This window comes from Myripristis murdjan, chromosome 3 (assembly GCF_902150065.1).
Source record: "Myripristis murdjan chromosome 3, fMyrMur1.1, whole genome shotgun sequence".
Lineage (NCBI taxonomy): Eukaryota > Metazoa > Chordata > Actinopteri > Holocentriformes > Holocentridae > Myripristis > Myripristis murdjan.
In genome coordinates this window covers 17,644,946-17,671,314 of record NC_043982.1, presented here as the reverse complement: position 1 = coordinate 17,671,314, position 26,369 = coordinate 17,644,946, and the positions used below count along the sequence as shown (strand labels likewise).

The 26,369-nt window shown below is 40.7% G+C and overlaps 1 protein-coding gene across 2 annotated transcripts; it reads right to left on the bottom strand.

Moving 5' to 3' along the window:
* Window positions 1-247: 247 nt before the first annotated feature.
* On the bottom strand, window positions 248-25,040 carry pdpr (pyruvate dehydrogenase phosphatase regulatory subunit). Of its 2 annotated transcripts, none has more exons than XM_030079021.1 (18): window positions 24,911-25,040; window positions 23,880-24,153; window positions 23,365-23,498; window positions 22,648-22,729; window positions 19,871-20,034; window positions 18,430-18,551; window positions 17,566-17,683; window positions 16,677-16,826; window positions 12,428-12,620; window positions 11,275-11,399; window positions 10,422-10,577; window positions 8,954-9,087; window positions 7,519-7,667; window positions 5,938-6,050; window positions 5,371-5,465; window positions 4,960-5,049; window positions 4,561-4,743; window positions 248-3,806 (listed from the first exon to the last, which is right to left on the bottom strand). In XM_030079021.1, exons 2-18 carry the CDS (start codon window positions 24,140-24,142, stop codon window positions 3,399-3,401), a joined length of 2,679 nt encoding a protein of 892 aa, XP_029934881.1. In that variant the 5' UTR covers window positions 24,143-24,153; window positions 24,911-25,040; the 3' UTR covers window positions 248-3,398. The 2 variants fall into 2 exon arrangements, with proteins under 2 accessions (XP_029934881.1, XP_029934892.1); XM_030079032.1 differs by having other exon boundaries at window positions 23,880-24,150.
* Window positions 25,041-26,369: the final 1,329 nt, after the last annotated feature.

Genomic DNA, 26,369 nt, shown 5'->3' with positions numbered 1-26,369 from the left:
ACAGTATAGAGACAGGAAAGGGATGACATGCAGCACAGGACCTGGGCAAGATTTAAACCAATGCCACTGCATTAGGACTTAGCCTTGATACATGGTATGTGCTCTACCATGTGCGCCACCGGAGCACCTTTTTTCCCTCAACAATCCCTCTGTGGGTGTGAGGAGTGAAGAGCAGCAGCAATGCAGCAATCATGCAGTGAACTGTGGGACTGATGCAACAGCTCCATCTATTAATTCAAGTCTCAAGTCATAGTAATGGAGTGTTTTTTTTTTTATTCCAACTGTACAGGTGTGGTTCCTCTTAGAAGGAATCAGTATGTAAGAAATAATTTTACACTGACTGGCCATGTGCGATATGTATGACTATGTATAGATAAATTCACATTGACCCCTATTCCATGGTCAGATAAAATCAGACCAAAGACTGTCCCTAACCACTGAGAGACTAATGGGGTTGCTAGTACAAAACTGAGGGGTGTCTTTCCATATTTTCTGTTGAGTTTCAACAAGCTGCATTTTCCCCTGGAGTAAAGGTGTCTCCAACCCCTTCCAGCAAGTTATTCTGGGGCTGTGAAGAATACCAAGCCTACAGATCCCCCCCTCAAAAAAAAATGTGTCTGACAAAAGTACCAAAAATAAAATTGTGTTATAAAGTTGTCAGTGTGTACTGCAATTCAAATTACAACCATAATATTCAGGAAAACGATCAAAATTCAATTCCCTACATAAACTACTGTCAAAAGCAGAGACTCTGCAGACTGTAAAATTTGTCCTCTTTGGTGTTTAACAAATGCAGCACTGCATACGTCATCGGTACACCCAAATACAGTAATACTACTCCAAGCTTTGATACCAAGGCATCACAGAGACTGGTGTCTAGGATGCAAATGGAAAAATTCTTCACAATTTATCTTCCTGGAGATCTTGAAATTGTGCAACATGCATCAAATAACCCTGTTCAGTATTCAATTCATGCGACTGCCTTCATTTTCACTTTAATATTTTAGAAATGAAACTAAAAGTTCACATTCCCAGCGGGTCAAGAAACAGTTAGTGCCTGGTGAAACATCCCAGGCAGAAACGCACAATAAACACACACTGATGAAACAGCCGTTTATGCTCTCTCTGTTCAGCACCAACATTTTTTGATTGGATTTGAAGCCTTTGGTTCGTGTCCAATATGATCTAGTGGCTAGGTAATGTCACTCTTATCTGAAAATTGTTCTTCATAACTTTTATATGTGAAATGACTGAGGGTCTGAAATGAGTGGCAAGGGTACAAAGGGAGGACAGAGAATGCCTTCAAACTGTTAAGACCAGAGGGGTACTCCAGGAAGTAGGATTGGCAAGTCAGCCAGATAACTTTAAAAAGTATTACTGAATATCACCTCTGAAATTTTGTCTATTATTAGCAACCATCATCAGGGATGACTGGACTATTATGCTAACCCTTACATTCAACCATTGTTTTACAGATTAAGATCACTATCACCAGGATATAGCATATTTTTTTCCATAGTTATCCGGCTAATTTTCTAATCCTGGTTCATGGGATACTCTCCTCTGATCCCCTATTGCAACAAACCCTGCTGAGGTGAGCACGACACTGTATCCCTACCAGCTCCAAGGCTGCTGCTCTGTGGATGACCCTGACCTCTGACCTCCCTGCGGAGTGGGTGGAAAGAAAATACAGCTTCCCTAGGGGAAGAAAAAGAGGTTAGGACTGATAAACAATTTTTGCAGACTTTCTATACCTGTGTAGGAAACTGCAAACCTTGCTGACAATCCTGCAGTTTACTTTACTTTGTTTTCAGCCTCCTGAGGACTGCCTGCCTCTGTAACCTTCTGCAAAGATTTCATGCTCCTCCATACACAGGGCTCCTTTGCATCCTGTTTCTTTAACATTTCTATGTACATAATATTCTAGAAACTGTCTGAAATGCAGTGAAAACAAAACAAACACAACAAAAAAAGTCTGATAAATGCATTCAGTCTGCGACGACACTACTGACATTTTTGATATAACACAGAAGCAGATGGGAAACTGAAGGAACCAAAGAAAGACCACATTATAGATGATTGTTACAGTTGATATAGCTTAAAAGTGATAAAAACAAGGAAGGGAATAAAAAGAAAAGAAAAAAAACAATGCCAGTGCTGAAAACAGAGATTATATACACACTAGCTATACAAAAATACACAGCTTTATTTCAAATCTTGCTGAAGACCTCATCTTCTTACACAAGCATGTAAGCTCTATGGCAGGCAGAGATCAAATAAACACCACCAAGGAAAGATTGTGGACTAGATTCAGCCTTGCCATCCTTCCATTGCCAGTCTATAGTACACCTAGCATCACCCTCACATTCAACACAGCACTAACACATAAGGAGAGCTATGTGACTTCAAAACCATCACAAAACATAAATAAAAGTTTACATTAAGTGCATCTGCACAAACCTCACATATTTGTTACAACAAATATGCAAAAAAATTAAGTTGATGATAAAGATATCCACAAGAGAAAAAACAGTCCTTCTGACTTTGGGAAAGGCCCTGCTCGTAATAGTCATCTCTAGGAAAGCCTGAGTTTTCCTAGCAACAACCAACCAGTCCTTTTTTCAGAGGACTGGTTGAGAAAAAAAGGAGTTAAGAGGAGGAATAATGGGCGGCAGAGGAAATGGCGGTTTACCAAAAGTTACATCAGGGATCACACATTTTTTCCATCTCAAACTCCAACATGTCTTCAGATGATATAATAGCTGATAAAGACAATTCATTTGTCTGAATGAGTCTGTGACAGTGAAGTCCACAGGTACACTGAGTGTGTAGGCTGTGGGTTGATGATGTTTTTTCCAGACTGTTTGCAATTCCTAAACTTCTAAGTGCCTGGAAAGAATTAAGATTGAAAAACCAGACTTTTTCAGATATGTGTAGAAACATCAAATCAAGGCTAGGAAAAACTGGAGAGTGGAAAATCAACACCCACTCACTGCTGATGTGCCCTCAAGGAAGGCACTTAACCCCTGATTTTTCATTTGAGGCTCCCAGTGTGAATATGTGGAACTGTATCATTGTGAAAACAGGGCAGGGATGAAAAAAGTGAGCTGAATTTCCCTGGATAAATACAGCTTAAAAAAAAACAAAAAAAAAACAGCTAGAACATTTGGTGTCTTTTAAATATTGCACTTTAAAAAGCAGAGATGCAATGCAGTAGTTAGTTGCTAGAGGGCCTGATTGTGCACTCAGCCCTCTGCTTAGGGCTTAGAAATGGGAAGATTGGCACTGGGTGAAGAAGGAGAAGAGAGCAGAGGAGGGAACGAGTTAAGTGCAGGAGTGGATTTGGTGATGCGAAGGAGTGTCACAGGAAGCAAAGTGAGGCCTCCTTTCACTCGTCATCACTTCCCCTGGAGGTTGCTGAGCTCTAGGTCATCCTTGCGGCGTTTTTGCTGGGTGAAAAGGGAGCTGAAAGGGTAGAGTTTGGCTTTGGCTGGGAAGCGCTGGCCAGCAATGTCCACCTCATAGTCCCCACGGTTGATGAAGTCTGGTGTGATTGGTGTGGGGAGCCCCTCAGGGCCTGGTGGCGGTGACACAAAGCCCAGGCAGACGTGACGCTCCAGGGTGTAGCTGTAAGCACTGCTGGTGGTCGTACCGGCCAAGTGATCATTACGGTAGATGGGCTCACCCCACCATGGCCACAGGTCCAGCTCTGTGTCATGGTCCTCCAGAACTAGCATGACAAAGCGGCGAGAGGCGCCAACCTGACGCTGCTGCATCAAGGCCTCACGACCCAGGAAGTCTGTGTTCTGGTGGAGGGGAGAAAAACAGGAGGGAAGATTGGAGAAGGGAGGAGAGGAGAGGAGAGGAGAGGAGAGGAGAGGAGAGGAGAGGAGAGAAGAGGAATTTCACACAATTTATGAGTCATGAAAATTACAACCAAGGATAGAATTTGCTCAGCAGCTCATCTTAATTTGCTTAGCAGCTCATCTTAAAGCAGTTAGTGATATCAATAGCACCCTGCAGGGTTCAAATACTGCATGCACATGAACTAAATGCTAGTATAAGGCACCAGCTGTAAATGAAATGGTGACATGTTCCCAATTTGTACCTTAAACCTTTGTGAATATATTCAAGAATATAGCAAAGTGAGTAAAAAGGTTAAATAACAGCAGAAGTAAGAAAAAAATGCAAAACCTTTTTCTTCTGACTGAACATTTTGGCATTAAGGAGAAAAAGATGTACAGCCAAATTTGGATTTGGCTGAGATATTAATTCTCTGCCTGACTTCCAATTAATTTAATCATTTATGCAAGGTGAACCTAGAATGAAATGAAATAAAATAAAATGGAATACTGAAAATGCAGTCATTAATGCCATTTAAAATCTTGGTCTACATTGCATCAGTGTACATGGAACAGTTGAACTTGTTTTATTAAAATCACCTTAATAAGAGGAGAGTTTGCTTCCCATTGCTGTGACTTTCTGCCTAGCGTGGCACAGCATTGTAAACAGCTTCCAGAAATTAAATGATGTAGTTGAACAGTTAAGTTGGCAACAGACCTTGTCAAACTTCACCCTGAACTCTCGTCCACATTCCAGCGGGGTGGTAAAGGCGTCCAGGTCCTGACCCCAGAAGGCAAAGAACTTTTCAATGCGTAGGCTGCGGAGTGCGTAGTATCCTGCATTCCGAATCCCGTACTTCTGACCCACCGACATCACCTCGTTGTACACATGCAGCGCATACTAAGGAGAGCACAGAACTATTAATACTAATAAACTTTGTGTGTAGCACTTCCTTAAAACTAACTTCAAGTGCTTCTAAAGAAATAGTTACCTCGAAATGAAAAATGTGTTACTATTTATTCTAAATAATTACATACTGTATGTAGATAGGAAATATTGTTATTATTAAAACATTGTGTAAATGTATGTGTGTGTCAAGCTGGAAGCAGATCCCACCTCTATAGGGATATAGAGCATGAAGCCTGGTTCCCCAGTATGAGTCATACTCATCACTCTAATCCCGTTGGCATAGCCCACACTCATCTCCTGTAAACACAAAGGTGCACACATACATACATACACATACACACACACACACACACACACACACACACACACACACACACACACAAAAACACACACGGTCAGATACTTTGCCTACCAACATGGATGAAAAATAGATCAACTCCCAACTATCAATCACCAATAATCCATTCTTTACTTACTTTACGTCTGTTGGTATTAACAGTACCTACACTATAGCAAGTTAGAAACTACTTATATCAATATAACACATTTGATCACTATCACTTACTTCCACTACTACCACTACTGCAGTTATTATTGATATTTGTTGATGTGTCCTACCTTACAGAACATGGAGGGGAAGTGGTCAGGTGTCATGGAGACATATGACAGCTCAGCCAAAACGTCCATGGCACGAGGTCCAATCAGATTTAGAGCTGTGGGAAGTTATGGACCAAGGATGTAAGCACAAAAAAACATTTTTCCCCTCTTCCCATAAACTACCAAACCAGGGGCAAATACTTACGCACAACAGTGATATTCCAGTCTGTTGTGCGTAAATACTTACGCACAACAGTGATATTCCAGATTTACATAATGCTACATTTGGGAATACTAAGACAGCTTTCCATATTGATGTCTACATGTATGGAGTAACTTCGCCATTGGCCATACTCTGGTTGAAGTAGTGTGTGAGTCTTCCTACTGTCACGAATAAACCAGCTAAAAGAATGCTGTCTACCTGTGATGTCTTACAAGTGGCCACCAGCTACCTCCTCCAATTTTGACTGAGCAATAGCAGGTTACCTCTAATACAGGGGAAAACTCTGCATAGATCGTAATAATGTTTATAGTGTAATAATGTTAATTTGCTCTGTAAAGATAATTCTAATATTTGTGTGTATTCACCTGTGTATTTCCAGCTGACATCCTCCAGATGGAGCTGTGGGTCACTTGGCATGTGTTTCTTTATCCAGGACCAACAGTGGACCTGCTGGTCTGTCGGAGAGATGATGAAGAAACTGAAGATGAAAACAGAGACAAGGGGAAGAGGAGAGGAAATAAATCAAGTGTTTCAATCCAAATGATTTCCATACACTTCAAGAAAGAAAAAAAAAACGTGTCCAAATGTTCATAGCTCTCCAATAAGAGTGAAAAGTGAGGTTTATTTTCATTTCATCATTTTGCCAGATCAGGCGTACTCAAAGGGAAAAGGCAGGCTGTGCCTTGATGGTCTGATTGTAAACCAGGTGCAAGAATGGCTTGTAATAACAAAAAAAAAAAAAAAACAATCTGTACACTGCAAAAAGAAGGCCAAGAGAAAAAATTGAATTAAATGAATTTATTACATAAGTGCGGCAAGTCATCTTCTTATTTGTATATGATGTGTGGAGCCTCTTTTAAGCGCAATGATGAGAGTAATGTTGAAATGTCTGCGCTTTTCTGTAAATACTTTATTTTTCCCTGTTATCTTTCAGCTGAGCACTTGTGTAATAAATTCATTTAATTAAATTTGTTCATGGTGTTCTATTTTGCAGTTTGCAGATTTTGTTCTTCTTTTTTTTTCCAGTCAGATCGGGTGTCACGTTTCCTACAAAATTACCTATCTTGGAGTAAAATTGTTCAACTCAACATCACTGAACACATCCAAGGCTTGCAGATATGCCAATGTCTTCAGCTAAATCCTGCCATCAGGAAAGAGGAAATACATGGAAGCACACAGTACTAAAACTAAACTACCTTATAACAGTTCTACAAAATCTCATGCTTATCTAACTGTGTTATTTTGTCACAGGATGCAGGGATGGTGGTTAAGTTGGTGGATGGTACGACAGACAACCATGTTGGACGAATGACAAGAAACTAAAGGCTGATACTGTCGCCTGTTGCTCCCTATCACTGCAGACCTTACTCAGCCTATGCACTGAGTTCTTTACTACAGGTGTAACGATCCATTGATCTGTATCAATAAGTCCATTTAATGATCACTGATTCAGTATCATCAATGCAAGATGAAAACATTGATCCACATTATCATTTTAATGATAAGTCTTTATTCTGAAATTCCCATGGCACATCTGTTACTATTTCCCTCCAAGCACGCCTCCTTCTTTCCTAAACAAATTCAAGCAGGCGGAGCAGGCAACCAAGAAAAACACAATGTGGATATTTATACTCCTCTTGGGAATAAATCAGCTGTGTGGGAATATTTTGAATTTCGGAAAGTCTCTCCAGACTGGACTAAATATAAATGAAGGTTTACACAAAAATTCTGCTTTGAAAAATCAAAGTTCTCTCAGTTTTGTTTTACAGCATGTGAAAACTTTGATACTAAACATCTCTACACCACAGGGCATGCACATACGTTTGCTGTGTCTGCATGAATTTAACATTACTGCACAAGTTCCCTGCATGTCCATTTAGCTTTATCATCAGTGGTTCAGTTCCCTGAATGTCTGTTATAGCTTTGAGTCTACGGCTGGGCCAGACCTGTTCCTGCTGAGTCGGACCACGCTGCAGTCATTCTCGTAGCCCCCCCTCTCATTCAACATGCCTGTGTGGACAATATGTCCAACAGGAACATCCAAGTCATTGGCACATAGATGCTGCAGCAGCTCCAAGGCTTGGTCACCGGAAGACTGGGACATCAGGGCAGAACAGAAGGTTTAGGCTGAGATCACACTTGACACATTCAGTTTAGTCCACTCATTTCAAAAGAGATAATGTGTTACTGCTGCATCACTGCTTCTCAACCATGGGCCACTGAGGTCCAACACTAATTAACACACTGTCCGACAAGCTGGTCTAGTGTTTTGCTAACTGGTGTTTTGGTGACTGGACTGTTTATACATGCACTTCAGATTTCTCTGTTACTGCTGGGCATGTCGCCAGTGGCAAGAAGTAAGTGCAGCTGTGCAGAGGACAACAAACTTCTCTCTGACTAATTAACACACCTTTAACCAGCGGCGAGGAACTAATTAGTGAAATGAGCTGCTGTAGTGTTTGGCTTGGATGAAAACCTGCAAGCTTTAATGGCATACGGTTCAGCATCACGGTGTTGCACCTTTCTGTTGCTGATAGCGATGATGTGTGCTGGACCTGAGATGGATTTACTCTACGCATGCACTGATAATGCAAGACTAATTTAAAATAAATGTTTGCACAATTTTAATAATTCAGTGAAGTTTACATGATGAAAATAATTCATCAATCAAGTTGCAACAATGATTTATGTTTTAATGCACACTCTCAGTTTCATCTCAATAAGTTTGGTCCCCTAGATCCAAGAGCAGAAATCTGCATACCGTCTGTTGCAACACAAATGCAACACAGATTGTTTAATCTTAGCATCAAAGAGCAAGATAGACGGGCGTCTGGCATTTAGCAGTAGGAAGCTAATGAGGGAGCCTGTCCTCATGTTGCTGCACTAGTGACTCCTACAGGTTAGTCAGGGTGACTTGAGGGGGATACACAGTAGTATGAACCTCCATGTGCAGAACAGGTATTGCAGGTGGTAACAGTAGAGGGCAGCAGTGACAACTGTTGTAACACATGGCAAAAAATACAAAAATAAATAAAAATGACAATCACTGATCAGCGAATTCTTAGCAGTTCATTAAAATATTTTACCCCAAAAAACTTTCACTTCAATTTTATTAATTTATCATAAGCTAAAAATGTTGCACTTGTGCATTACTGATTTCTGAACATTTTCAGAAGAGTATGTATCTGGAGTTTTTCTTTTCAACAAGTAATAAATGACTAGGTACAGTCAATGTGGGGGGTATACTTTAAAAACCACTGACAACTTTCATGTGGATGAAAATTTCATCTTGTATAAGAAAAAAAGCAAACTTAACAGTGAAGGCGAGACAAGAAGCAACAATCACCAATTCTCACTTCTGCAAAGCACACTGTAACTTACACTCAGTTCAAACTTGGTGAAGGAGGACATGTCGATGACACAGACCGCCTCTTTGCAGCATTTCACCTCTGCTCCAACGATGTCAAACCAGTCTGGTTTGTAAAAGGTCTTACTCTGGTCCAGAGATAGCAGATCTGGGCACACACATAATCAAGCCACAGTTTAGGGAATCAGTTGTACAGGAACGATTTTAAGACTATCAAGCAAACCTATAGCCAGACCTCAATGCCAACTGTTTTGACAGAAACGTGGGAGTTCACAGTAGTGGACACCACCTGCTGAATACTGGTCACATCTGTCCGTAGTGAGTCCTGACAACTGGACATCCTCTGACAGACAGGTCTGAAGTCTTAACCACTGTTTTAATGTTATTTTTCCTGCCATGCCTGTGTGCCAATGAACACACCTCATGGAAAAGGAAGCAAAGCCACTGAACTTCATGGGTTCTATCACATCCCAGGTTAAGGAAAGCTCCAGGTTCACCCCTGACATTCAAAAAGGGCCATTCTTCAAGCAGGCCTGTGTTCATTTCCTCCTCAGAAACATCTAGATCCTTCACTTCCTGAAAACTGTACACTGCCCTTTGTTGCCAAAATCCTAGAAAAGATTGTTACCCTAACCATCTCTGGGAAGTAAGTGATACAATTATCTTTGATACTGACGCAGCTCTGCTCAAAGTTACCAAAGACTTATATTACTCCATGTGCAGCATTTGATACAGCTGACCACATCATCCTATTGTGCAGATTTAAGGACTGGGTTGGAATTTCTGGTACAGCTCTAGATTGGTTCACCTCTTATCTGCCTAACAGGTCTTTTACTGTTTCTATTGGTGACTGTCTGTCTTCATCAGTTTCTTTAACATGTGGGGTCCCTAAGGGCTCTGTTCTTATTATCTGAGTCGGTAAGTATGTCTACTCTAGCAGACACTTTCAAAGAAAAATATTCACAGGACCTTTTTGTTCTATAATAGCATGCCTAGTTTGTGCTTTAGTGGTTGTTGTGCCACATTTTGTGGTAACCAGGAAAACAACAACTGTTTTATTGTGCACATATCATGTGCTAATCAAGTTGTACAAAAGTTGTAATGCCCATAAGGATGCTCTTTAATGGGATTGTGGGTACTTCAGTGCTGTGGTTACTGTGTTCTGGTCTTTACCACTGAGTTCATCACAGCCAACAGTTGCATAAGTGTCTGGGTGTTTATTAGAGAACTGAATATACAGCATCAAGTCCAGCAGAAAATGCTGCAGGTCTTCAAGATATCTGTATGACAAGCACACATCAATTACTGCATTGCTACTGCTTCTTCAGACTTAATTTAAAATACTTTTAAACTGCCTCTCTAAGTGAAATCTTCAGGAAATTTTTTGGTTGCTTGAAGTTCACTGGAAAAGACCAACAATGCCCCAACAAAAAGACTTGAGAAAGAAAGTAGTATATTATGCTGTCAAACAACTATGTGTACCTTTCCCTGCTGGGACAAAGTATTTTGGCCTCTCAAAGCCATGTTTCTCCATCCATCGAGCCCCCTGGGTGTCCAGTCGGTCATACAGAGGACTTGTCCTGAGCTGACGCCCAGTCTGGAAGTCCCAGCGAGGAACCTTCAGTTCATACAACAAGGCTGAACACAGGCACACATGCACACACACATGCACACACACATGCACACACACACACACACACACACACACACACACACACACACACACACACACACACACACACACACAAGACACATTAACAGAGTAAGAACACCATTGAGGAACACCATTTTGAAGATCACTGGGGTGAGTGCAGGATAATTAGCACCCTGAAACAGTCGAGAAATGTTGAGAGTTAGGCCTCCTTGGGCAGCATTTGCTTCATTTCACTATGTGATCCATCACATCTCACAACCATAAGGGACTTTATATGTTGGATGATCTCAATTAAAACACTATTAGCCTAATGTTTTCTTCATTATTACACTTTGTTATTTGATCAAATGGCTCCATTGTGGGGCAGAGTTCTTGACCAGGGCAGGAAACTACATTTTATGCCTACATGCAACACTGGATTTTACCAGTCAAATAGATTTGTCTATAATATGGCTCCAAATGATGCCTGGGTACCCACAGAGTACACTAGCCAACCACAGCCAGTATATACCAGTTTGTTTAGTTAATTGTTACTGTTATTTCCCATCTTGCTCAGTCCTCTCAAGATGAGGAGTAATCTGCCTCCACTGAATTAAACAACCCCTGTTCATTATCAGTTCAGCTGGATAAGAGCATCGTCTGAATGCCAAATATGTAAACTAACACCACGTCAGTACTCACGCATTACTTCCATAACTCTGTGTCGCAGGAAGGTTCGGCTGCTCTGGAGGTTGCCGAAACGTTTGATGTCCAGTGGCCAAACATTGGCAGTGGGGTAGCCATACGTCATCCACTCTGCTAGGTACCTGGACACAGCAACACCACATCATTAGGGCTCCCCTACCAAACAGAAAACTACAAAATTAATCAAACTAGTGTCTCTCACTGCTATTTAGAGCCACCAAAGTGTGAAAAGGCTTACTGCAGATTTAAGATGAGGAGCCCTGTTCTTCAAAATTATTCAGAGAATATGTTCTTATAGGGTGTGTCAATTTGGTTTTGGTTTTGGTTTTAACAGTGTTCGTCCACTCTCCTTAAAAAAAAACGTTACCACCAAGTCAACTTCATCGTGTAAACCAAATGTGTGACAGGGAGGAGGACTCTCATCTTGCTAGTCATTCTTATCACTAACAAGATGTAGAGCACAGCCCCAGCACGATACAGACAGATCGATTGGTTGAGTGAAGAGAGAGCCTTCCTGCTAAAATGCGATAAGGTCTGGAGCACAGTTGCTCAAGATGAGTTATCAACTTTGCCTGATGGTGAGCCAGGGAAGGGTGAAGTTAGAATAATTTGCACCTTAAATCAGGCAACAATTAAAGATAGGGTGGAAGTTAAGACTACTCAGCAACTGCCCTGTACAATGCGGCTTCTGAACATCATAAGGGACTATATAAATCTGACAGGAGTTGGGAGCAGTGTTTCCTCTGTATCCTCTGCAAGAACGCTACTACGACTGTAAGAGAAAACGTGAAATCAAAATAAACAACGTAAATGTGTCGTACTATTATTTTAAAACTAAAAACATATAGTCCAGAGTTTAGCAGTAGTAATGATTCTACTATGATTAAATACATCTTTAGTGCTACAACCTCAACTTGAATCTAACTGAATCATCAAAATGTAGAACTGCAGCTTAAAAGCACCACAGCTGCACAAAAATCACAGAGGAAACGGCAGTGCAGGATATTTAAGAGTTCTGCAAGTGCAAGTATAGTATTTTTTGAAGGTCACAGTAATAAAGGCCTACCTATGTCTGTCATTTTTGTCACTTCAAATAATACCAATGCCATTCTACAGGTAATACAGTCTTTTAGGAGTAAAGCATTCTTACTTGCCAGCACCGCCAGCAAAGGCTAGGCCAGAGGAGTTCATCCCAGCCAGAACATAGTAGCCAGTAACGCCTGGGGTCTCACCCATCAGACATCGCATGTCGGGGGTGAAGGACTCAGGACAGTTGACCAGCTGGTGGATCTCTGCCGACTCCAGACCAGGCATTCTCCTCAACAGGCCGCTTAGCATCGGCTCTGTAGATGAAGGAGGACAAAAGGGTTCCTATGCATTCTCCATTGATCAAAAATCTTGATATTTTTTTATTAAAACATCAATATATGACTGTCAAATGATAGCCTGAAAAAGAAAAAAAACATAAAAACATGAACACATATACTAAATCATTTGCTGGGATCCACCTGGTGTTCAAACATTTTGGCTCAACCAACCAACTGTTGGTAACTGCAAAATTTTATCTGCCATGAATAATTTTCCTGGCCAAAATAATGAACATACATTTCTCATTGAAATATGTCACCCTACCCATGTTCAGGTATTTTAGGTGAACCAGGTGTGTCATCTTCCAACTTGTTCACACCCTTATTGGTGTATCTGCCAAAGCCATATCTGTCTCTCAAAGGGTGTTAACAGCAATGTGGCCTGTTGATTAAGGGAAACCTACTTCAACCTGGTTCAAACCATAATGTGCATAAGTATCCACCCTGCTGTAGTGCCCTCAAGCAACACATCAAATGCCTACCATCTCCAAGCAGGCTGTTCTGTAGCTGACCCTCACCTCTGAGAAAATAAAATAACCAATAGGAGAGCACCTTATTAGTATTTTTCTAAATTGTGTCCACTAATGTTTGTGGAACTTGCTCCAAATGCTCACATTTATGTGCTCCTTCTCTACCAAACATACCACTATGCTTTCTACTCTCCTGCTATTGCCAGTAGTTTAGCTTTAAGAAATATTTGTCTTCAGCTTGCTATCCTTTGTTTGCCTGAAGCTGTTTTCTGAATTTTGAGATGTTTACATTTTTGCAACCTGGGTTCTTAAAGTAAAGTCTTTCAAAGCTACTTCCTGCCTCTGGCTACATTTGGTCCACCTGCGTCCTGAGCATTAAAGGAAAGCGGTTCTTGTGATTGTGCAACTACTAGCATTGCTTCTCCTTCTTGAGTGCAAGCAGAGTGTGGCTGTTGGTCTTGTGAATGGGTCCTTAATAGTTATGGTATCATATCCCAAACGTTCAAATCTCAATGTGCTTTCTTTATTGTAAAATATAAACACGTATAAGCAGTGTTGGGACCAATTACTCACAAAACTAATAAGTTACAATTACTAATTACTTCTGTAAAAAAATAATTTTGATTACTACTCAATTACTGCTACAGAAGAGTAATTCAATTACTGGGGAAAGTAATTTTTATGATTACTTTTTTCTTTTCTTAAATCCTCTTATTAATGCACATATTTTTGCGTTGCTGTTGCAGTGTGGATGTTGCTGTCAAATTTCATCTATCATGGTCAGTGTTGGGCATGTTACTTTGAAAAAGTAATACATTATAGTTTAAAGTAGTGATGTCAGTTAGTCACGATGGGGAATTGAACTCGTGGTCTTCTGTACAACAGGCGGCGAAACTACCCGCTAAACCGCTAAACGATTCTTCTAATTTGTGCTCAGTCATTCTCCATGCATGTTGATAAGTTATGAAAAACTGCAAAGTCCGACCGGTTTGAAAATTGACACACCGCTTTTTCTCCACAAGACGCACATTTTTCGAACAGGATAGTAAAATAATAATAATAAGTATTAGTAGTAAGTAACAGCAAGTAATGGCGCATTTTATTGTCAGTAACGGTAATGGCGTTACAACAGGGGAAACAGTAATTTCTTTGATTACTCGTTACTGATAAAAGTTACACCGTTAGTAACGCCGTTACTTTGTAACGCCGTTACTCCCATCACTGCGTATAAGAGCACTCATCGCTAACCGTTGCAGGCCTCGTGGTGTAATAATAATAACTTATAATAACCATCATTAATAAATGGAAAACTGATAGTTAATGAAACCTTTGTCAATAGTTCTCTTACAGTTAAAGAAATGATAATTAATATTTATTTATTATATGGTAAACTACTTGTTAACAGGTCACTGCTGTACAAATTAGAACATTTTATAGACGAATATTATTTTACAGTACAGGCCAAAAGTTTGGACACACCTTCTCATTCAATGCGTTTTCTTTATTTTCAAGACTATTTACATTGTAGATTCTAACTGAAGGAATCAAAACTATGAATGAACACATTTGGAGTTATGTACTTAACAAAAAAAGGTGAAATAACTGAAAACATGTTTTATATTCTAGTTTCTTCAAAATAGCCACCCTTTGCTCTGATCACTGCTTTGCACACTCTTGGCATTCTCTCGATGAGCTTCAAGAGGTAGTCACCTGAAATGGTTTTCCAACAGTCTTGAAGGAGTTTGAGGTGTTTAGCACTTGTTGGCCCCTTTGCCTTCACTCTGCGGTCCAGCTCACCCCAAACCATCTCGATTGGGTTCAGGCCCGGTGACTGTGGAGGCCAGGTCATCTGCCGCAGCACTCCATCACTCTCCTTCTTGGTCAAATAGCCCTTACACAGCCTGGAGGTGTGTTTTGGGGTCATTGTCCTGTTGAAAAATAAATGATCGTCCAACTAAACGCAAACTGGATGGGATGGCATGTCGCTGCAGGATGCTGTGGTAGCCATGCTGGTTCAGTGTGCCTTCAATTTTGAATAAATCCCCAACAGTGTCACCAGCAAAACACCCCCACACCATCACACCTCCTCCTCCATGCTTCACAGTGGGAACCAGGCATGTGGAATCCATCCGTTCACCTTTTCTGCGTCTCACAAAGACACGGCGGTTGGAACCAAAGATCTCAGATTTGGACTCATCAGACCAAAGCACAGATTTCCACTGGTCTAATGTCCATTCCTTGTGTTTCTTGGCCCAAACAAATCTCCTCTGCTTGTTGCCTCTCCTTAGCAGTGGTTTCCTAGCAGCTATTTGACCATGAAGGCCTGATTCGCGCAGTCTCCTCTTAACAGTTGTTCTAGAGATGGGTCTGCTGCTAGAACTCTGTGTGGCATTTATCTGGTCTCTGACCTGAGCTGCTGTTAACTTGCGATTTCTGAGGCTGGTGACTCGGATGAACTTGTCCTCAGAAACAGAGGTGACTCTTGGTCTTCCTTTCCTGGGTCGGTCCTCATGTGTGCCAGTTTCGTTGTAGCGCTTGATGGTTTTTGCAACTCCACTTGGGGACACATTTAAAGTTTTTGCAATTTTCCGGACTGACTGACCTTCATTTCTTAAAGTAATGATGGCCACTCGTTTTTCTTTAGTTAGCTGATTGGTTCTTGCCATAATATGAATTTTAACAGTTGTCCAATAGGGCTGTCGGCTGTGTAGTAACCTGACTTCTGCACAACACAACTGATGGTCCCAACCCCATTGATAAAGCAAGAAATTCCACTTATAAACCCTGATAAGGCACACCTGTGAAGTGAAAACCATTTCAGGTGACTACCTCTTGAAGCTCATCGAGAGAGTGCCAAGAGTGTGCAAAGCAGTAGTCAGAGCAAAGGGTGGCTATTTTGAAGAAACTAGAATATAAAACATGTTTTCAGTTATTTCACCTTTTTGTGTTCATTCATAGTTTTGATTCCTTCAGTTAGAATCTACAATGGAAATAGTCATGAAAATAAACAAAACGCATTGAATGAGAAGGTGTGTCCAAACTTTTGGCCTGTACTGTATATGGTCACAAATATTGCAAATTTATGCTTGTTTAACTACAGCTGAAAATGCATGGCTTTTTCATGCAGCTCTACTCCTGGCGGGGTCAAAAAGAAACACCTAAATGCCAGGTTGGGAGACTGACTGTACTGTACACTAAAAATAGAGACAGCTCAGTGCCACTGTAAAACCATCACATGATCCTTCAACCCACTTTGACCAGAAACCCTTCTGCTACCTCAGTCCCCAAACGCAAGAAAGAATACAGTTATACTGCATTGTATCTGCACTGCAATTATACTACATATATTCTGAAAATATGTGCTAAACCACCCAGCATGGTCAGGGTTCAACAATAAACTCTCAGGCACTCTCCACATTCTGCATCACCTGGAGCATTTTAGGGTCAATACTTTGGAAATTACATATAACACTTGAAATCTCTCTTATTATAATTATTTGAAGCACATAATTTTTGACTCCAAAGCCAACTCTCTTCCCCTCCCTTGCCCCCCCTACAATACCAAAGTGGTCCCAGTCCTCCTGCATGTTCTGGATCTCCAGCTGGTTCCGGCCCTCAGTGAAGATGGGTTTCGGGTTCTTCTCAAAGCCTCCTGACAGCAGACCTCCCTGCCACGGCCGTACATAGATCCTGCCATCCATATCCATCACCACTGGAGACAGGACACAGGCGTAGTTAGACCATCTCTCTTTAACATCACTCACTTCTTCACTACAGCATTTATTCACGCACAGATCTCATTAGAGCTAAAAAAGGCTAAAAAGCACAGTAACTCAACCATTTCATCTTCCAAAAAAGTGAGTGCAATCTGTGACTTCATGCAATCGGCATAAAAATGCAGGAAAGTGAATTTTTACAGCAAATAATGGGTAAAAAAGGGCATTCACCGGGATAATTATAAACATGATATTAAATCATTGTGCATTAGAAACAGATAATTATAGATTTTATACATCACCTTGTGACATGAAGGAGTCTAACTCCATGGCTGAGAACCACTGCTGTTATAGTGTCAGTGGTGCACAAATGATCCTATAAGGTCATATAGCCACAGTGAAGACTAGCTTTTACGTTGCTGGTGATAAACTAGGAAATGCACCTCATCAGAAATTAGTGGTGAATACACTGAGAGATAGTAGCAAACTTTGTCTGTGTCAGGTAAGTGCCCTACCAGCCAGTTTGACAGGTAACTAATCATCCATTGCAGGTTCTTCTCTATTCTTCTCTATCTAGACATGCGTCTACAACTGTAAAAGTGAATGGCGAATTTTATAATCCATCATCCTCAGCAACTGGTAGATGAAAACTTCTCCTGCCCTTGTAGTGAATACTTCAAAAAGTCTTATTGCTTCTACGCTTCAATATAGATGATGTGTTCAGTGGTTTCAGACCTGGAATGTTGGGGGGGAGGAGCTCCTGGAGAGGTTTTGTGAGGAGGTAGAAGTGTTCGCAGCCATGAAGAGGAACCGACACCTTCACCTCACTGGCTTGGCCCAGCTCATAGGCCCACTGCAATACAGACACAGACAGAGTTAACATTTACTTATTATATTAACATCCCCAGGACTTGCAATGTTCAGTTTCATTTATCTATTTCTGTCTGTATATCTCTGTATTCATCATCAGCTAATTCTATTTTTCAAAATATTAATCTATTCTACCTGTCTATCTATCTATATACAGTACTTGTGTATGTGTGAAAAAAGTGGAAACCCTTGAAAATTCTTTTGTACCTAAGATATGAGTAGAGTTTATGTTTTAGCATTTTGTCACCTCTGTTAGCAGGATAGCTCCAAAAATTTACCAATGGTCTTAAATGAAACTTGAATGGATGAACGAAATGGTTTTCACAAAGTTGGAGTATTGATCCTATTTATACACTGCGTACAACGATAAGTCCACATTTGCCTCTTTTATTTAAAAGTCTTTGATTCTGTCAACAGAGAACTGCTTGCATTCACATTATTAGAATATGGAGTGGATGGGAAGCTTAATAAATTAATAGTTTCTCTATAGTGCATCTGAACCATGCGTGAAACTCAGTGCACTCTGATCTTTTCTAACTTTACTTAGATTAGTTTAATTTATTTCAGTATAGACAGTGAATATCTACACATCTCTCCCATTTATCTATCCATCTACATGTTTTTATCCTCTCATACCTCACATGTTGCTCACATCAACCCTGTTGTACATCAGTGCAAGAAATCGCAGTGCTACTTTTTTCTAAGCCCTTAACTGAGTCCGAGATTCACCTGTCCAGCACAATTGACGAAGTATTCACACTCGATGGAGCCACGCTCTGTCTCCACCGCCGTCACATGTCCCTTCTCCACCACAACTTGCTGGACACCGGTTCGCTCCAGGATCTGGACTCCTGGACAGAACAAAGAAAAAAAATAAGGAAAAGAATGACACAGGAAAGAAAGAGGAGTGGGTTGTCGGCGTGGGTTCTCAGTCATCCAGGTCATGGTTACCAACAAAGCTTCTTAGACAAGAAGTGAAACGTCTTCAAGAATCTACAGTCCACTTGACCTTGATTCAATTCTACGTGGATAAAGAGGAGCAGGGAAAGTAGGGGAAGCAACAAGGGGCAACACACAGAACTTGAATGGAGTAAAATGGACATTGAACTGTTTGCTGTATTTATTTGGCTAGTTCAGAATAAAATGGCAATTGTAGTCAGTTGCTACAGTCACAATGCATATATAGAGTAAAATGTGTCACACTGTCTTGAGAACTGAGAGAATATCTTGAGCTGTAGCTGCTTCCTAAAAGGGATAAATCAATGTTAATTGTTACCACCAACTAGAGTGTGCAACAGCCACAGTTATCGGAAATAATAAAGTCAGTCAGGCAATCCGCTTCACCTACCACCTAAAAACTACAATAACTAAATAATAATTTCTGCTCACAACCTTTTCGTCCAATAATTTTACAGATAAATAAATATAAGGGCTGCAATTATTCATTCTTTCAAAACAATAGGGTGAAAAGACAGCACAAAGACACTGAAATAAGGTGGAGAATTAACTAGAATGAACAAATGCAAATGCAAACGCTTGGAATGAACTCCAGACCTTTTACTATTTGTCATGGAATATCAAGGGAAAAGGCCACACCTGGCCATGAAACTGCTTTTTAGTAAAATGCCCAATTTCTTTTGAGCCTCTGAAAATGGGGTGACAATATATAAAACTGGTTGTAATTCCTAAAAGGTAGATGCCATGTTTTTGTTCAACCCATTAAATTAAAGCTGAAAGTCCGCACTTCAATCCCGTCTTGATTACTCCGTTTCAAATTCACTGTGGTAGCGTACAAAGACAAAATTATGAATACTGTGTCACAACCGTGTCCAAACCTTTATGGACGTAAATGTAATTTCAACATACAGCATTCTTCACCAACCACTCATCCCCACCACAGTTACAATGTCATTCTGAAGGAAACACTGCACAATGTTATTTTTTTAATGTATTTTGAGCAAACAATATGAAAGGTCAAAAAATAATATGAAAAGGCAAAGAAAAGAATCTGCATAAAAAATATGTATTAACACTCAATTATTTCTGTGATGCTCATGACACATTTCTCTAAAAAAATGGTCAAAATAAATAAATTGTGAAAGTGCCCCCAATCATAATACATTGGTCGTCCAACCTCAACCTCATCAAACTGTGAGTCTGAATCACTCACCTTGCCCAGCAGCAGCCACAGCCAAAGCATGGTTAACGTCAGGCGGCGAGACCACTGCATCACCAGGGAGGTGGAGCGCCCCCACCAGGTCATGAATGTTAACCAGTGGGTGGAGCTTGGCCACCTCCTTAGGCTTAATGATGTTACAGTTGATCCCAATTACCCTGAGGAGAGAGGGGGCGACACAAAGACAAGGAGGGAAAAAAAAGATAAAATTAGTACCTGGCGAGCACCTAACTTTGTCTATTCTACCTAAAAAGTAAGGTGAAATTGAAGAAACATGTCTTTAGAACATCAGTAAATGCCAGAGGAATTTTCAGTTACACCCTCCTGACTAATGCCTACCAACAGGCTTAGTACCCCTGATAATTATTACATCCACATTTACAGTGGTGTGAAAAAGTGTTTGCCCCCTCCCTGATTTCTTATTTTTTTGTATGTTTGTCACACTTAAATGTTTCAGATCGTCAAACAAATTTAAATATTAGACAAAGATAACACAAGTAAACACAAAATGCAGTTTTTAAATGAAGGTTTTTATTATTAAGGAGGAAAAAAAATCCAAACCTACATGGCCCTGTGTGAAAAAGTGTTTGCCCCCCCTGTTAAAACATAACTTCACTATGGTTTATCACAGCTGAGTTCAATTTCTCTAGCCACAACGGGGCCTGATTACTGCCATACCTGTTCTCAATCAAGAAATCACTTAAGTAGGACCTCTCTGACAAAGTGAAGTAGACCAAAATATCCTCAAAAGCTAGACATCATGCTGAGATCCAAAGAATTTCAGGAACAAATGGGAAAGAAAGTTATTGAGATCTATCAGTCTGGAAAAGGTTACAAAGCCATTTCTAAAGCTTTGGGACTCCAGTGAACCACAGTGAGAGCCATTATTCACAAATGGCGAAAACATGGAACAATGGTGAACCTTCCCAGGAGTGGCCAGCCGACCAGAATTACCCCAAGAGTGCAGCTACGACTCATCCAAGAGGGCACAAAAGAAGCCAGAACAACATCTAAAGAACTGCAGGCCTCACTTGCCTCAGTGAAGGTCAGTGTCCATGATTCAACAATAAGAACGAGACTGGGCAAAAATGGCATCCATGGGAGAGTTCCAAGGCGAAAACCACTGCTGACCAAAAAGAACACAAAGGCTAATCTCACATTTGCCAAAAACATCTTGATGATCCCCCAGACTTTTGGGAAAATATTCTGTGGACTGACGAGACAAAGGTTGAACTTTTTGGAAGGTGTGTGTCCCGTTACATCTGGCATAAAACTGACACAGCATTTCATGAAAAGAACATCACACCAGCAGTCAAACATGGTGGTGGTAGTGTGATGGTCTGGCGCTGCTTTGCTGCTTCAGGACCTGGACAACTTGCCATAATTGATGGAACCATGAATTCTGCTCTCTACCAAAAAATCCTAAAGGACAATGTCCAGCCATCAGTTCATGACCTCAAACTCAAGCGCACTTGGGTTATGCAGCAGGACAATGATCCAAAACACACCAGTAAGTCCACCTCTGAATGGCTGAAGAAAAACAAAATGAAGACTTTGGAGTGGCCTAATCAAAGTCCTGACCTGAATCCTATTGAGATGCTGTGGCATGACCTTCAAAAGGCGGTTCATACTCGAAAACCCTACAATGTAGATGAATTACAACAATTCTGCAAAGATGAGTGGGCCAAAATTCCTGCACAGCACTCTAAGAGACTCATTACAAGTTATCGCAAATGCCTGATTGCAGTTTTTGCTGCTAAGGGTGGCCCAACCACTTATTAGGTTTAGGGGGCAAACACTTTTTCACACAGGGCCATGTAGGTGTGGATTTCTTTTTCACCTTAATAATAAAAACCTTCATTTAAAAACTGCATTTTGTGTTTACTTGTGTTATCTTTGTCTTATATTTAAATTTGTTTGATGATCTGAAACATTTAAGTGTGACAAACATGCAAAAAAATAAGAAATCGGGGAGGAGGCAAACACTTTTTCACACCACTGTATGTCCACTTTTTGTTGGTTTGTTTATTTGGTCATTTTAAATTTATCAACATCTCTACACCAAACCTATCGTGAATTCAAATGATGCTCGTGGATAATAAAGAAGGGAAAAGCAAGGTGAGCAAATTAAAATAGTTTGTCAGTAAACACTGAAATAAGGTGGAGGATTAACTAGAATTAAAATGGCGAAATAAGGTAATGTATTCTTTCAAATATTTTCAAGTCAAATATATAACCCCCACCCCACCACAGTTAGACCATTATTCTGTGGGAAAAACTTGAGTGGAGTGTAGTTTCATTTTGGTTTTCACAGCAGGAATCCATGTTAAATTGGAAAGAAGCAACAACCTCCTTCCTGCAGCACTGGAAAAGAGCTAAAACTGACTGAAATAAAATTAGGAGGCACCCTAGTCTGATGGCAACAACAAGCTACCCAAGATTCTTTATATCCACACAGTGTCAATTTCAAAAAGGTATCTGGCAGCAAGAGAGTCATGGACAGGTGCATTTTATCTCAAGCAGAAAAAGATGCTAAAGGAGGGGAGTGTGAAAGATTCCATTGCAAATTCTACCCATCACCAAACAAAATCTTGTTTTCTACAGTTCTTTTGAAGACTAATATAGAAAAATTACATATTTGTGTCTTTTTCAGAGCAAACACTGACCTACTTCCTTATTGTGAGTCACTCTGTACAAGGGCATGAGCTAAAAAACTAACATGCCTTTGTAAATGTGAAATATCCAGTCAGAGAGGAGGGGAGAGGTCTTACTTCAGCCGCGACGCCAAGCGCTTCAAAGAGAGAAAGCGATCTTGATTTTGGGCCAGACACAGAGAGCCTGTCTTCACATAACCTGGAACACACACACACACACACACACACACACACACACACAGATCAGAAGTTATGTGACTCAGCACATTCAAAATCAAAGCACACTCAAATCACTAAAAGCTCCTTCCTGACCACGTGGTATCAAATTACCCCGTCATGTGAGGCTAATAACATCCAATCAAAAACATGCCAGAGGAGACAGCCCAAATAAATGCAACAATAGCCTATGTAGCTCAGTGAAATGTAAGAGATGTCAAACACAGAAAAGTTTGTGGGTTCAACAGCCAACACATTATCTATTTCAGCTCAGTAAACTATCAGAGCAGTCCACCAGCCATAGTGATTTCTGCATCTCAAAATGTCACTGTCATTTTCACCATTTTACCAACCAAATAAATGTGGAAAAATGGAAAAGGGAATCTAAATTATTGCTGGTTACTAGAGCAGACTAGCTTATCAATCACACCCACAACCTAGTAATATTTGCCATCCTGGGTGTAATACAGTGTGAATAGAAGTATAATACGAGAAATGTCTGTGCTAACAGAACCAAGCTTCGACTGCTTAAAGGTACAGCACTGGTCAGAAACAAATACTGTTATGTTTTTGCACATTGTCAGGTTTTCTTTCACATAGTACATCAAAGTAGCTGACCTGTCTTGACCCCAGTCTCTTCCTCCAGCCGCTGATACAGACTGTTGGAGTAGTCAGCCATTCGACACTCAATGGAGATGGGTTTGGCCACGCTGATGATACCAGCACAGAGCCTGGTTGTCCCTGCACCCAGTCTGCCAGCCATATAATCAAGATAGATAATACAGCATCAGTAGAGAAACTATGCCCAATCCATGGCTTCCCTTTACTGTCAGCATAGAGTATATGATTTAGGGAATCATTTGTAGTTTCTTTGATTGATCCTCTATAGATTTATGAAAGTTAAGCTTGTTATCCCCCCTCCACAGGGAGATCAGAGGTCACAGTTAGCAACAGAACAGCAGCTCTGGAGCTGGAAGGGTTTCAGTATATTGCTCTGGGCACTTCAGCAAACCAAGACAGAGGCCTGAATCTGGTTTATCCAGCTGAATAGCAATATCTGATAACACGAATCTCATCAGCTAAAATGTCAAGCAGTCCCCACAAATGAAATAAACAATAATATCTCTACTCACCTGCCCTGCTCCAGCAGCACGATCTCTGTCCAACCCAGCTTGGCCAGGTGGTAGGCTACCGATGTGCCCACAATACCCCCTCCACAGATCACCACGCGGGCCTGGCTGGGCAGGGGGAGCAGCTGGGAGTCTCCAGCATTGGCTAGGCACTGAGAGGAGGTCCAGAGGCCTCGATGGACCGACCTGCACCCAGCCTGAGGCAGCAGCAGCCTGGGGAGCAGGGCAGGGGACAGAGCCCTGGAGCTCCGCACACAGCTGCACATGCCTGTGCCTGCTGCAACCACACACATAGATATGCACGCACGCGCACACCCACACCCACACACACACACACACACACACACACACACAAGTAATGTGCTGTAGTTTTCAAGGTGACTGTGAGGTGGATTATGTGATCTACGATATTGATTCACAGTTCAGTGTCTATACAGACAGCTGTGCAGGTGTTAATGCAGAAACTGTAGCTCATTGACAACAGACTGTTGATCATCTAGTTGTGCCAATTTAACTAGGTTAACTCTCTGGTTGGAAAATCAAGGGTATGTTATTACTGACATGCTGCCAAGATATGATTCGGTGTTAGGAGCTGGGCGAGGTTAACTAGTCCTCCTCCTGAAGGTGACACACTCCAGCTGAATTAACTGTTATCGCTAATGATATGCAGCTTCGACAACGCAGCTGAAAAGTTAACCTGGTTAACATTAGCTAGCAACACAGCTAGCTCTGACAGATCTAATGTTGAGAAAACTCTTAAGCCAGGCACTCCCTTTCAGAAATTATCCCATTTCCGTCGTATCAGCTGAGCTCAGCAGCAGGCACGTTTGCTACAAGTTTTGTGACAGATTGGTTTAGGCTCAGCAGCTGACGGTAACGCTAGTTTGTTGTGGTACACTGCTAACGGGAGCTAGCTAGCTAACGTTAGCGTCCGTTAAGGCTAACGTTGTTTTGCTTACTGTTGACAGTTACCCTTGTAAACCAACTTCTCCCCTGGCGTTTCCTTGTTTTTTTTATAATGACGGAGAACTCACCGAATCACGTCAGCACAGATGTTACAATATGTCGAATGAAAAAGTCAGTGTCAAATGGTATCAAGTCAGTGTGATATAGAGTCATAGAATTACAGAAACTCCTTTACACCAGAGTCAAAACCTCTGTCAAGCTAGCTAGAATAGAAGAATGAACTTCCGGTCACGATCTTCAAAATTAAGGTGTGATTGATTGACGCGTTTTTATTATTGCAGTTTTTCCCAGTCGCCTTGACGCATTTCCGAAACCCTAACCTCACTCTCAAAACTCTAAGTGCAGTTCCTAAAAGAGTAAAACAATTTCTCATAACACTAAACCATCCATGCTAAATAATCTATAACACTCAAAAAGCACATGCTTCAAAACACATGTATGATAAAAACTGGACAGTGTGCACATAGTGTTTCTGTCAATACAAAAGATTTCACACACACACACACACACACACACACACACACACACACACACACACACACACACACACACCAAAACAAAACATGGTGTTACAGTATGCATCAGTCTTGCTGGGCAGTCTCTCCTCCCTGTTGATCAGAGAGCTGATGTCTTGCCTTTAAAAGCTCATTCATTTACATATGGAGTATGGCTCAGTTAGTCTTATGAATGGTTTCCCAGGCTACATGAAAACACAGTCATTGAGACACAGTGGCTAACTGGTATATTCTCAGTGCTGCACTATAAACAAAGCCCAACTTGTTGCCAGTTGCACATTGAGATTCATTTTTGTGTCTTTTTTTTTTTTTTTTTTTTTTTTCATGACAAATACTGAAACTGCTTTTGGCTATATAAAAATGAATTGACATGAATGCAGTTGAATTTGTGTTGTAGTGAGCACCTTCCATGATGCTTGCAACTTGTGGCAGATCTTGTCGGCAGTCCATTTTAACAAAGATTACAATTACTATTTTACAGATAAACAGAAAAGCAGATATAAAGCTAAAAGAAAATAAGGAAATTATTATGAAAATTCCCCCAATAGAAAGTATTTTTGCTGAAAGAAACACTGTGTGCTAGTTGAAAGCTTAGTGGAATATAAATGTGATAGCATTAATTGGAATTAATGTTAACATCATCTATATTTGGCTTTTATATTACAAGGACTGAATCATCAATGAAGTGGGGCCTGAAATTTTTTCTTGTTGGTCTGGCAACATTCCAGTCAAAAACAACATTCACACTCACTGAGCCACATTTTGAGTGTGTTCATGCCTCAGTGTGGAACAGTAAGCACACTTTTATAAGATGTTAAAAAAAAAAAAAAAAAAAACAGCACCCAGGTCAAGGTGACATACGTGTGTTAGCTTGAGCTGATTGTTTGCTCAAACTCTCCTTTCTCAGGTATGAAACACAGGGAGGGATAGTATGTGAATATATGAACATACTGTTCCCTTCTCCAGAAGGAACTAGTATGAGAAGGTTACTAAAGAAAAAGTAAACAGTTTT